The sequence below is a fragment of the Canis lupus genome, chromosome 15 (genome assembly GCF_003254725.2).
Source record: "Canis lupus dingo isolate Sandy chromosome 15, ASM325472v2, whole genome shotgun sequence".
Taxonomy (NCBI): Eukaryota; Metazoa; Chordata; class Mammalia; order Carnivora; family Canidae; genus Canis; species Canis lupus.
Window position 1 is genome coordinate 54,549,310 of NC_064257.1, and position 13,644 is coordinate 54,562,953.

The 13,644-nt window shown below is 34.5% G+C and overlaps 1 protein-coding gene across 4 annotated transcripts in view; it reads left to right on the plus strand.

Annotated features, from left to right (window-relative positions):
- The window catches only part of GLRB (glycine receptor beta), a 92,927-nt gene that overhangs the window by 30,435 nt on the left and 48,848 nt on the right, over positions 1-13,644 (plus strand). For all 4 annotated transcript variants that reach the window (XM_025438808.3, XM_049094312.1, XM_025438811.3 and 1 more), the window contains 2 exons: positions 7,934-8,040; positions 9,715-9,782. In XM_025438808.3, the coding sequence (XP_025294593.1) occupies positions 7,934-8,040; positions 9,715-9,782 (175 nt within the window). The remainder of the gene's footprint in view (positions 1-7,933; positions 8,041-9,714; positions 9,783-13,644) is intronic.

Sequence of the window (13,644 nt, forward strand, 5' to 3'; positions counted from 1 at the left end):
AGCCTTTGATGAGATTGGGAAGTTGCTGGTATCCAGAATCCAACATCTCTGCAGATAGATGTTTCTACTTTGTTAAAAATGTTTTTCTTTGAGCAACGGATGATGTAATTGCATAATTGAAGGTAGACGAGATTTGAAAATGTTTCCACAGGATCCGACAGTTCCTTAAGCCCAACTGAGGGATAAATAAAACGGTTGCTGTGAAACACTGTTCTTAATTCCAATTTTTGGCCTGTTAATAACACAGTAGACCCTGCCACACAGATGCACCTATACCCATAAACACATTCTTTTCAAATAAATATAAACTAATTAAACTCAACTAATCATGTAAAAGGTATCACTCACTGTATTCATAAACCTTCTGTTCACAGTTTAATCTCTGAAAACAGAATGGAAAATAAATATAGAAGCTGTCAAGAGAGGTAATAACAAGTTATACTGTAATTAGGAAAATAAAAAACAAATAAAAACCCTCTATAATAACCTTGCAGTTATCTGGATTCATATATAACTACTGACTTAATTTGTTACCTGAATATATAAAGTGTTTGTCTGTGTATGTCTATCTGATTATCTAGAAGAGTATTTCCACTGCTTTAAAAATCCTCTGTGCTTGCTGATTCATCCTCTCACATCCTGACATTTTTACTCTCTCCATAGTTTTGCCCTTTTCCACAGTGTCCTATAGCTGTAGTCATCACATAGTAGCCTTTTCATATTGTCTTATTTCATTTAATAATATGTATTTCTGGTTCCTCTATATCTTTTCATGGCTTGGTGGGTCATTTATTTTTAGTGCCAAATAATATTCCGTTGTCTAGATGTACCACAATTTATTTATCCATTCATCCACTACAAGACCTCTTGGTTGCTTCCAAGTTTGGCAATTATGAATAAAGCTGTTATAAATATTTGTGTGCAGGTTTGTTTGTGTAGACATTAAGTTTTTATATCCTTTGGGTAAATACTGAGGAGCCAGATTGCTGGATCATATGGAAAGAGTATGTTTAGTTGTTTTGTTTTTTTTTAAAGATTTTATTTATTTATTCTTGAGAGAGAGAGGCAGAGACACAGTAAGAGGGAGAAGCAGACTCCCTGCGGGGAGCCCAATGTGGGACTCGATCTCAGGACCCCAGGATCATGATCTGAGCCGAAGGCAGACGCTCAACCACTGAGCCACCCAGCTGTCCTCAGTGTGTTTAGTTTTGTAGGAAATTGCCACCCTGCCTTTCAAAGTGGCTACACCATTTCTCATTCCCACTAGAAATGATTCAGAGTTCCTATTGTTCCATATCTTCATTTGCATTTGGTGGTATCAGTGTTGTAGATTTTGGCCATTGTGATAGGTATTTAATGGTATTTCATTGTTGCTTTAATTTGCATTTCCTGAGACATATGATGTGGAGCATCTTTCCGTATGCTTATTTGCCATCTTTATGTCTTCTTTGGTGAGGTATCTGTTAAGGTCTTTGGCCTTCTGCTCTTTTTTTTCCCCCTCAAATAAACTTTTTATTTTAGAACAGCTTTAGATATACAGCAAATCTACCAAAATATAGTTCATAAATACTCTGCCACTAGTTTCTTCTATTATTAACATTTTACATTAGTAGGATACATGTGTTTACAAGTGTTGATACACTGTTATTAACTAAAGTCCATGCTTTACTCAGGTTTCCTTAGTTTTTACCCAATGTCCTTTTTCTGTTCCAGGATCCCATTCAGCATATTATATTACATCTAGGCTTCATGTCTCCTTAGGCTCCTGTTGGCTGCGGCAGTTTCTCAGACCTTCCTTTTTTTACATGACCGTGACAGTTTTAAGGAGTACTAGCCAGGTATTTTGTAAAATGTCACTCGACTGGGATTTGTCTGATGTTTCTCTCAGGATTAGACTAGAGTTATGTGTTTTGGGGAGGAAGGTCACAGGATTCAATGCCATTCTCATCACATTTTATTAAGGGTACATAAAATCAACATGACAACACTATTGAGGTTAACCTTGATCATCTGGCTAGGGTAGTATTGTCAGGTTTCTCTGCTGAAAGTCACTCTCTTCCCCCTTCCCATAGCCTACTCTTTGGAAGGAAGTCACTGTGCACAGCGCATGGACTAAGGAGTGCAGAGTTATGCTCCACCAATTAAGAATAGGGGATCTATTTGAAATTCAAATTATTTGGATTTCTGCAAGGAAGAATTGTCTCTTCTCCTCCACTTGTTTATTTATTTAATCATTTATTTGCATCCATATGGACTCATGGTTTTTATGGTATAGTTTAGAGTATAACCCAGTATGAGTTTATTTAATTGCTTAAATCTCTCAGATTTGAGCATCTGGGAAATCTTTTCCTTGGCTTCTGTGTCCCTTTGACCCACTCTCAGTGTGTCTTTTTGAGCTTACTCTCAGTCACGACAGGATATCTGATCTTTGTTTTATTCTTCTTTTCCTCTCATTTTAGATGAGGATACAAGCATTTGTTGCTACCTACAACCTGAGGTATTCAGATCCAGGATCCCTCAGCATTGTAAACTTTGTGTGCATTTTTCAGGGAAGAAGATAGATTTTACCAGATTCTTAGTGTTGTTTATAACCTATAAAGAGGTAAAGAATCACTGTCTTTGAGTAAAGAGGAGAAATAATACAACCTACACATTTTATGTACCTTTTTCTTTCCATTCTGCTCTGTGCTTGCCTTAGTTTGTGTCCGGCTGGAAGCTTTGCAGCTCCCACACCCAGATTACTCATGCTGGCATATACTACAACTGCTTTCAGGTCTGCAAAGAACTTTGACCGTTGTTGTTGCATTTATCACTCTATAAAAACAAAACCATTCCATTGGACTCAGATTCCTGATTGGGGAGAAGATGTTGAGTTCATGTGCTCATACACACCCGTTTTGAAATGGAACTGTGCAGTAAAGGGTCCTGTAGAAATAAGACTGCTCTACAGTTAATGGAAAACTGAGTTTCCCCTTGGAAAGAAATTTCTGGATTTTTCCTTTAGTGCTGGAAAACATTACATCATCCAGCTATACAGCCTGGTACATTCCTTGCATAACTTCACATATTAGTAATGACATCGGTTCAAGTTTAGGCAAGTGAACAAAAGAAGCCTGGTTGTAAAAAGGCTTTTGATATAAAACATTATTTTCTCTAGTCATTTGATCACTTTGCCTGACTAAAGTAAGTTATTTTCTTAAATTAATATCACATTTCTATGGAATAAATTCTGTTTTATAATAATAATAGAACTGTTGAAAAAATAATAGAACTGTTGATTTCTTGAAATAAAACAAAATGACATAGTCAAATGCATAAAATATTGGATTGAGATTCAGAATATAAAGACTAACAATGAAATATGCAGTGTGTGACCTAATCAAATGCATTTAACTCTTCTTATCCTTGCTTATTTTGTGTAAATAGTACTAGGCATTTTCCCAAATTACAAAGTCTATATAGCACAGTGCAAAGGAAAATGCAAATTCTTGCAGCTCTCTGGCAGAAAGTGCTGTAGCTTTTAGACTGTTAAAATACATTTTAACATGTAGAGATGAATTTAATTTTTTTTTAGTATTGACTGAGCGAAAAAAATTATTCCTACTGTTTTCAGGAAGGAAAAACCCCTGATTTCATGCATGTGAATATGAATTAAATGGGATTTCACTTAAATTTTAAAATGTCTTTGAATTTCTAATATAAAGAAAGGTGAACTACTAATTGATACTCCTATCAGGTTAACTATAGCAGACATGAAAATATATATTGATACAAATAAGAATAAAAGAAAGAGGCTATAATGTATTTGATATATTCCTTTTTTTTTTAAACTTGAATAAGTCTTTGTTGACCAACATTATTTTTTTATGGTTGTTAATAAACAAGATTTTTTGTTATGTTTTATTTTTATTTTCATTTATTATTATTATTTTAGCTGTGGAAAGAATGAAAAACATTTGGGGATGTCTGGACGGAAGAGGTACTCTGATGAGTTATAGAAAGAGCAAATTTAGATTTTCCAGGACTAATAATTTTTGAAACTAGTAAGACTAATTAATAGAAACTCAGAATGTATATATTACACACACACACACATCTATATATACACACATTTATATAATATATATATCCTAAAGCACTATATGGATGGATGGTGATAAAATAGGTAATATTCACTTCCATCATGGCAAGTTTGTGGTGAAATGGTAACTAGGAATCCAGATTACCAGATTTCATTATTAACTCTACCACCTTAGGATACTCTCTTCATCTTGCTGTCTTAGTTTCTGTGTGTACCATGTACTCTGTTGCTCCGTTAACTCACCTACTGCATGCTCTTCTACCAATCAGGATTTTTCTCTTTCTCTCCACTGAAGAACAGCTCTCTGGGTGGTTAATAGTCTCTCCTATTTTATCAAGGGAGTGTTTGTGATAATCAAATGAAAGAATGTAATGGACATGATAGTTGATTCCTCAACTATAATTAAATTATTCACTCTGGACTACTGATCTGAGCCATCATGATTTTTTTTCTTTTTTCTCTTTGCCAGTGATGGCCATTTTTTTTTCTCCTCGGGTGAGTAATGGCCAACGCTGGGAAGCTTCTGAAGAAAACAAAAGAACAACAAAAATAATTGTTATTCTAAGAGGACACCTCAGGAAGAAATAAATGCTCTTCACCTGGATGTGATGTGTGGAACCACTCCTGCTTTAGTGCCCACAGACATCCTGAGGTTGAAGTCAACTTAGAAGAGCTGAGCAGATAGAGGGTGCCTGAGTGGCTCAGTAGGTTGAACATTTGACTCTTGATTTCACCTCAGGCCTTAATCTCAAGGTTGTGAGAGCCCCAAGTTGGGCTCAGTACTCGGCGTGGAGCCTGCTTGGGATTCTGTCTTGCTCTCCCTGTGTACCCCCCCTGCCCCCTGCTCTCTCTCTTTCTCTCTCTAAAATAAATAAATAAATCTTAAAAAAAAAGTAGAACTGGATATGGAATGTATTTGAGATAGTGTGTTTTTCATGCTATACAACTAGTATATGAAATCACAAAAATATAGAAGCCATGATTCCCACAAAAATCATGCTGTCAGGCAGCCTGGGTGGCTCAGCGGTTTAGCGCCACCTTCAGCCCAGGGCCTGATCCTGGAGTCCTGGGATTGAGTCCCACGTCAGGCACCTTGCATGGAGCCTGCTTCTCCCTCTGCCTGTGTCTCTGCCTCTTTTTCTCTCTCTCTCAAGAATGAATGAATGAATAAATAAATAAATAAATAAATAAATAAATCTTAAAAAAATCATGCTGTCTGCATTCAGTCTAGTTGGTAATATATACACAGATATGAAAAAAGCTATAATACAATTGTCAAACAGTATATTTATGTTTGTCTTCACTAGAACACAATGAGAACAGAATGAGGCAGGATTTTAGGAAGGCAATCTTAAAGGACAGCCTGGGTTTAGATTAATACAATAAGTGGAAGTTACAATATTCCAGGAAGGGGGATTTATTCTGAACCAGTAAATGGAAGAAGGACACAATTTGGTAGTGAGGTGCGAGGACTAGAAAGTCAGTTTGACTGACACAACTTACAGCCATAGGAGAGGAAAGATTTTTTTCCCTTCTATCCTCGATAGCTAGGTCTATGAAACAAATGACAACAGGCATATTAACAGGAGAAAAATATACAAATTATTAATTTTTAATATCACATTCACAGGGCCATCAGAGCAAAAAAAAGTGAATATCCAAAGAGTAGTGAGATTTAAGAGCTTATACTGTGACTTTTTTTTTTTAAGATTTTATTTATTTATTCATGATAGTCATACAGAGAGAGACAGAGACACAGGCAGAGGGAGAAGCAGGCTCCATGCAGGGAACCTGATGTGGGATTCGATCCCGGGTCTCCAGGATCGCGCCCTGGGCCAAAGGCAGGCGCCAAACCGCTGCGCCACCCAGGGATCCCTATATTGTGACTTAATAAAGAAAGGGGAGGAGCATGTGTGCCTCTTAAGGGAGAGTATGGGATTTTTAGGAAAGATGAGTGGGCCTTTAGAAGAATAGATGGGAGGTATGATAGTTTGTGACAAAGTTTGTTTGGGTGTCCTCTCCTGTGATAAGAGTCCATCTTCTTCAGTTGATAAAACTAACAGGAAGGAGGGTGATTTATGACAATTTCTTTTGAAGGATCTGTCCATAGGCAGATAGGAGTTCAGAAAAAGCCTCTCCCACATTTGCTCTTTTTCAGGTGGCTTTAACTCAAAATAATCCATGTGCCAAAGAGACATCTTCCACAGCTGGAAGAAAAAGATCAGGCTGGAAAGTTCTCTACCACCAAAATTAGGGTTAATTGTTTTTATGTTGTCTGATTATTTCATTGCTTAGAAGGAATGTACTGTAAAGAATTTTACATCAAGAGACACAATAATGCAGTCCTTAATTGATCCAGTACAAGTGTATTTTGTAATCAATCAATTCTATTTTCCTCCGCTGAATGAGAAATCTTGTAGATGGGTTTGAACACTAATTTGCATCCTAACATCCAATTTTCCCACATACTCTCATTCTCTTTAGAGTTTTCAATCTTTTGAAAAGAGATGACAGTTGGCTCTAGGGAAGTTACAATTTCACCTGAAATGAAATGGAAAATCTTATTACCAGTCCCCAAGTCCCTGTAGCTGTGATAAGGCCATGAGAAGCAATTTTTAAAAATCCATATAATCTCCTGCATCTTTAGGAGGTTTAACTGATTATCGTGTTTTCCTTTAATATTTTGGACTCTGATATCTACTTGAAAAGATTGTATCAGTTTACAGTATTTTTTTATTTTTATAAATTTCTTTATATTAGTCACATCTCACCTCCAGTGGTCATATCTTATCAGCAGATTGTATGATAATTAACTCAGAACAGACTTGCCTGATAGGGCTGAGCTTTCAAAACAAAGCAATTACTTCTAAGTCTGCTTTATATAAATTAATACCACTTTTGAAATTGACACTTCCAGCATATCAATACAGAATAAAATAGTGCTGGATACTCCAAGTAATTTTAAACTTCCTTGTGATTGTCATGGATTGTGTGTGTGTGTGTGTGTGTGTGTGTGTGTGTTAGGACAATAATTATATAAGACTTTATGAGTGGTAAACTGAAACAAACAGTAAACAATAAAACATTTTTCACTGGATTCCAAGGAGGTGTGTTTTTTGCTTGTGCTTTTAAGTTCTTTCAAACGGTACCAATTTGGTCAAAATTCATTCTTTGAGGTTAATTAAAATAGAAAAATATGGCATATGGAGAAAAGAGATAATTGTATCTTGTAGCTCTGTATTTTCCTTGTTTAAACGATCTGGTAATAGAGAAACTTCTTTTACCACGCCCCCTTCTCCCCAACATATTGAACTCAATAAGGACATTCATTGGTTATTTCTTGGGCAAAACCACTTTATAAATGTCAGCATGATAGTTTAATCAATCGTTAGACTGTCTCTCTGGCCATATCCTCTTATAGTATTCACATACTCCTTCATTTAGGCAGAGGTTAATATACATTATTAAAAAACTATTTTTTTGCAGGTTTTTTTCCCCTCTTATCTCATTGTCTGCACTCTCCTTGTGCTTTTTTACATTTTGATTGCAGATTGCTTCTGAACAAGTAAGATGTCTGCTCAATTTTATTTAAAAGAAAGTAACAGTATTTAGGACATTGTTTCATGAATTTGGAAAATTAAGTGCTAAAATATTTTTTTCATTTTTTATGACAACTATCTTTTGGGCATCTGACAATGTCTACTATTTTGATTTACTTCTGTTTGGAAAAGCCATGCTATAGTTGTGAATTTGTCACAAAAAGCATCTTTTCTCCATGGAAAATTACCCATTTCTAATGGTGGCTATTTCTAAATGCTTACGAGACCTTTGTTTTGTTTTCTTCTCTTACAGCCAGCAGTCAGCAGAGGACCTTGCCCGAGTACCTGCCAACTCCACTAGCAATATCTTGAATAGGCTATTGGTCAGTTATGATCCCAGGATAAGACCAAATTTTAAAGGTTTGTTTCTTACTCCCCCCATCTTCAATCTTTGCAGTTTAAAAAATTATGTGTATAAAATTGTTTAGTTGTGATATTCAAAACAAGGTGTCAAGTTGGCGTGTTACTGTCCTGTGATGTGCTTAGATTTAGAGCAATTTAGTGACAAAGATATTCAAAGACAAGCCAAATATTAGTTTTAATAGTTTCATACGGTTCCCAGTTAAAAGTACAAAAATAGGTATATTATGAATTAGATTAACCTCTGTCACAGGTTTGCTAAGCACTTAGTATTTCTAACCTTAGTGATTTAAATTTCAAGCTCTGGACACAGATCTGGCTTTCATTCACAGACGACAAAGTTATATTTGTAGAATAGCCATGTACTCATTAGGGACAGACAATAATAGTTCTGATATGTATTCATTCTTTTAAAATTTTTGTTAGCATATCACATTGATAAAAATTTTCCTCTACTTTTTTGCTGAAAAAGGTGGCCATATGGTTTTTTAAATCATGTTAACTTTGTGAATAAAAGCAACTGTGTTTTCTACAACATAGATCGTTTCTCCTCCAACAGAATATTACTATTTATCACACCTTTCAAGAACCAAAACCATACTTGCAATAAAAGTCACAAGAAGATTATATAGTTGTGCAAATTTTCTTTCTTTCTTTTCTTTTTTTCTTTTTTGTCCTGTTAATGAGTTAGGAAAAGCTATATGAAAAAAATCTCTAGAAAACTGTAATCCTTATTGCTGGTTGAAGATAGGTATTAATGTAGATCAGAAACATTATAAAGTTTGATATTTTTTTCTTCTTTACAGAAAAAAAATGTCTGCAGCTGTTTCTAGTCAACTGAAGTTATACAACTATGTTGTAAAAACAGGGTTTTTTGTTCATTACCAGAACCTATTCAGTTACTTTCAACAACAGCCATGGTCTGGGTTGTCACATGTCTACCATATATTGATTCACCACCTGTTTTTCATCAGTCAGTGGTTATGTGGCTAAAAGGCTAAATTCACATTTTCCCTTTGTTAGCCTAACCAGCAGCCCCACAACGAATAAAAAATGAAAAAAAAAAAAAAAAAAAAAAGCAAGCAAGAAAGAAATTTGCAACATTATACCTTAATTCTCACTCCATGAACTTTCAAATTATTTTCCAACAGGTCAGGCAAAAATCTTTATAATGGTTCTGTTATGTCTGGTTAACTTTGCATATTCATAAATTAAAAATCAAAATATAGTCATTGTAACTAAAATATATTGAATACTGCTTTACTACTTAAAGATTAGAAATGATTATAAAAATGCAAAACTTAAAACACATAAACTTTTAAAGAATATTGTACATTTTCTTAAGGTAAATGCCATAGTTCAATTTAAGATTTCTTTAAAGGTAAGCATATTTACTCAGAGTCTCAACAATTTAAGAGATAAATATTTCTGAATAAGTAACATGAGGAAATACAACTTAACTCATTTTTTATTTTTATTATGATCCCTTATTTAGAAAAATAAGTTAATAGCAACTGTGAGCAGGGAATGCTGAGACAATAGTTTTAAAGTTTTACATCCTATGTGGATTGGAAAAAGTATAAAATCAAGTTTATAAACCATAAAAATATGAAAATTCTGACCAAGTTTTTCATAGCTATTAAATCTATTCTTAATTTTTTTTTTAATTTGTAGGCATTCCTGTTGATGTAGTAGTCAACATTTTTATCAACAGTTTTGGATCCATTCAGGAGACAACAATGGTAAGATTACAGGCAGTTTTATAGTTTTATTTATCAAAATTTTAACTAGAGAATAGTGAAAGTAATAGTGAAACTGAAAAATAAGGAATAACTCTAAGGTGGATGCCTGGGTGGCTCAGAGGCTGAGTATCTGCCTTCAGCTTAGGGTGTGATCCCAGGGTCCTGGGAATAAGCCCATATCAAGCTCCTCACAGGGAGCTTGCTTTTCCCTCTGCTTATGTCTTTGCCTCTCTCTCTCTGTCTCTCATGAATAAATAAATAAAATCTTTAAAAGAAAAAAAGGAGTAACTCTAAGGAAAAATGCATACTTTCTTCTAATATGAAATATCCAACTTCCAAGGTGTGTTACATTAGTGATTTCAGTGTCTATATAATTTTGCAATTCAAATGTAGCCTCAATGCCAACTGAAACTTATAGACTTGAAAGAATTAATATACTCACTCTGAACAACTAATTGGATAACATTTGGGAAAAGTATGTATGCAATGAATATTCTGGAGCAATGTTTATTTCCTAGTATACTTATATGTATGAACATTAAAACATATTTACATGTTCATGGTTTATTTTTCTCCTAGTTTCCTATGGAGAAATTCTGTATTTCCTCTTTTATGTTAATATTGTGATGTTTGGATTGAGAACCATAAAAAGCAAAGAGGAAAATTAAGTTTTATAAGATATGGCAACAGAGCTCCCTAAAAAAAAATTATGTAACAAGGGGGAAGGTCAAGGAAAGGCAAAAAGAGAAGTGTGAGAAGATATGACAGGCAGGCTCCTGTCTTGAACAGAAAAGGGGTTGGAAGGAGTGGCTGCTATCTGTGATGAGTTGGACTGCAGGGACAAAGGCTTCTATAAAGTAGTAATTTTATTAGTAGGTTACTAATTAGTACATTAGCAGATTTTTTGAATGATGTGTGATGTAATTACCCCTCAGCTTCTTAAAAGACATTCAATGAAATCTACTTGCTGTTTGATGTTTTAGAATATTAGATTTTGTGCCCTTTTTGAAAGACTACATGATGAAATGATACTTCAAGTGGGAGAAAGAAAACCCAAGTTTTTTGTGTTTTTTTTTTAGATACTTATATTTTATTAATAATATACATTTTGGGGGGCACCTGGGTGGCTCAGTGGTTGAGCTTCTGCCTTTGGCTTAGGTTGTAGTTCTGGGGTCCTGGGATCAAGTCCCACATTAGGCTCCTTGGAGGGAGTCTGCTTCTCCCTCTGCCTGTGTCTCTGCTTCTCTCTGTGTGTCTCTCATGAATAATTAAAATCTTTAAAAAAATAATAAACCTTTGGATTGAAAGCCTAGTAATGGATAGGGCACAGTATAATGTTTCAGGGAATATCTCAGGCTAGAGAAAGAATAACTTAAAATATTTATTCCTTTATTTCTCATGGAAGCATAATGTGTTATAAAAGCACCCAAATATTGCATTTAATTTATGACACCTGTTTTTGTATCTAATTGCCATGAGAATGTTATTTTTTGTAGAAGCATATAGTAGCCCTTGAATAATTGATTTTCTTAGTGTGTAATTTTTTTAGGGAATTAATTCAAAAGAAGATTTTAGAGTCAAATTCATTTACTTCCAGTGACTTTTTAGTTCACCTAAATGACAGGAACATATAGATCACCAGAAGAGAGCTCTGGAGTTAAGAAACAGACTACCATATAGCACTCAGGAGACAAGTGTAGCACTTGTGAACTGAAAATGTGGTTAGTCTATCTAAGCACTTCACTTTGCAGTTAGAGATGTCATTTTCTGAAGGTGAAACTTTAAGGGAGTCTGTTTCATCCCTGTACTCTTCTGTGTGACCTCTTTCGTCTTTTATGTCATCATTACACTACTCCTATATCATCCCTGAAAGATGTTCTGGCCTGTTGGAAACGTTCCTACTCTATCCTGCATTTGGGGACAGCTAATGCAAGGATATTTTTTCTCATTTGCATAAAGGCTACCCATGTGTCCCAGCTCAGTAGGTATCATTAATATATCTCTTCTTTAGTAATCATTGAGTGCCTTCCAAATGTCAGACACCTAAGCTTCCCCAGGTCGCATCAGTAGTTATTTGATTCTATCAGGTTAAAAACACCGGGAAGATGCTGGAAAAGGCAGAGGAACTTTCTTACAGATTATTTGAGGGTTATAATGAAATATTGCATATTTATAACATAGTCTCATATTGTCCTCCCGCAGGGATTCATCATTGCAGCTAGCCCAGAGCACTTACTGCTGGGACCAGATTCAACTGATTCTCATCAGAGAGTCTTTGTCCCTGCTATTTATCCTTGATTTCCATCTCTTATCTTCTAATCAGAGCCTTTTATGGCTTCTCTGACTCACTTTGTGCCTTCTTTTCAATCCAGGTCTTTCATCTCTATCACTTGTTACTTAAATCTGATAGCTTCTTTACCGTAATTAAACTATCTTTGTGTGTTTTTCTCTTATTCCCTAATGGACTGTAAATCTTTTAAAATCAGGAATAGTGTATCCCACTTCTTCATTTTCCATAAAGTACAGCAGATGAAAGGTGCTCCATAAATGATAAACATATAAATAAATAATTTCTGTGTTAGCTAATATTGATCGAATAAATGAAAAACAAATTCTCCCATTTGCCTAGCACAAACTGAGTCAAAGTAGCCATAATACAATTGACAGGGGAAATTTAAATATGGACTCATGTTGATCATTTATTTGGTTAAATAACAGACTAAATAATGTTATTATTGTAGAGTGTTAATTTTGGAAATTTTAGAGACCTTTATCCAGAGGAGCCAAATTATTTATGTTTGCTATTTCTTTTTCTGAAATAACCTGGATGAAAATCAATCTGCCTTTCACTTTATGTTGTGTGAATAGCCTAAAGTTTCATGCATCGAATAGATTTAAATATTTTACTTTATTGTAATTATCATTTTTTGCTTTCAACAATGTTTATTTTGTACATTGCCATAAAACAGTTTCCTAGACATGTCTTTTGAGTCTATTATATTTTATAGATTTGCTCAGTATTTTCAAAAAACAGTCCCTCATACTTGTTCTTTCCTAATTAAGAAAGTCACAAGCTGTTATCAGTATATAAGATAACATTAAGATGTCATCTAAGGAAAAAAAAAAAAAAGACCTAAGAAAAAAATTTGTTCTTTATTCCCTGATACGAACACTGGTCAAGAATAATGATGATGGACTCAGTAGAGTAATTTAACGGGTATACACGTACGGAGAAGATGAAAGAATATTTCTTTTTATTTTTCTTCCAATCACCCACAGTGGGGTTACTTTATTATTATTTTTTTAGCTTTATTGAGGTATAATTGACAAAATTGTAAGAAATTTAAAATGTACATGATGATTTGGTATATGTCTACATTGTGAAAGGAATCCCCTCATCAAGTTAATAAACACATCATCACCTCACATGTTAATCTTAATTTTAAAAAAATTTGGTGAGAACAATTTAAGTTCTACTCTCTTAGCAAATTTCAGGTATACAGTGTTATCAACTGTAGTCACCATGTTATACATTAGATCCTGACTTTATTCGGATATTCGGACCTTATTCGTCTTAAACTGAAAGTTTGTACTTTTCTACCAACTTCTCCCTGTTTCCCACACCCCCAAACCCCTGACAACCAGTTTTCTACTGCTTTTCTGCCCTCCAGGCTCATTCATGCTGTTGCAAATGACAGGATTTCCCTCTTTTAAGAGTGAGTGATATTCCATTATATAGATATAGATGATATAGATGTAGATATAGATATATAGATATAGATATAGATAGATACACACACACAAACACACCACATTTTCTTGATCCATTTATCCATTGATGGACATAGGTTGGTTCTATTCT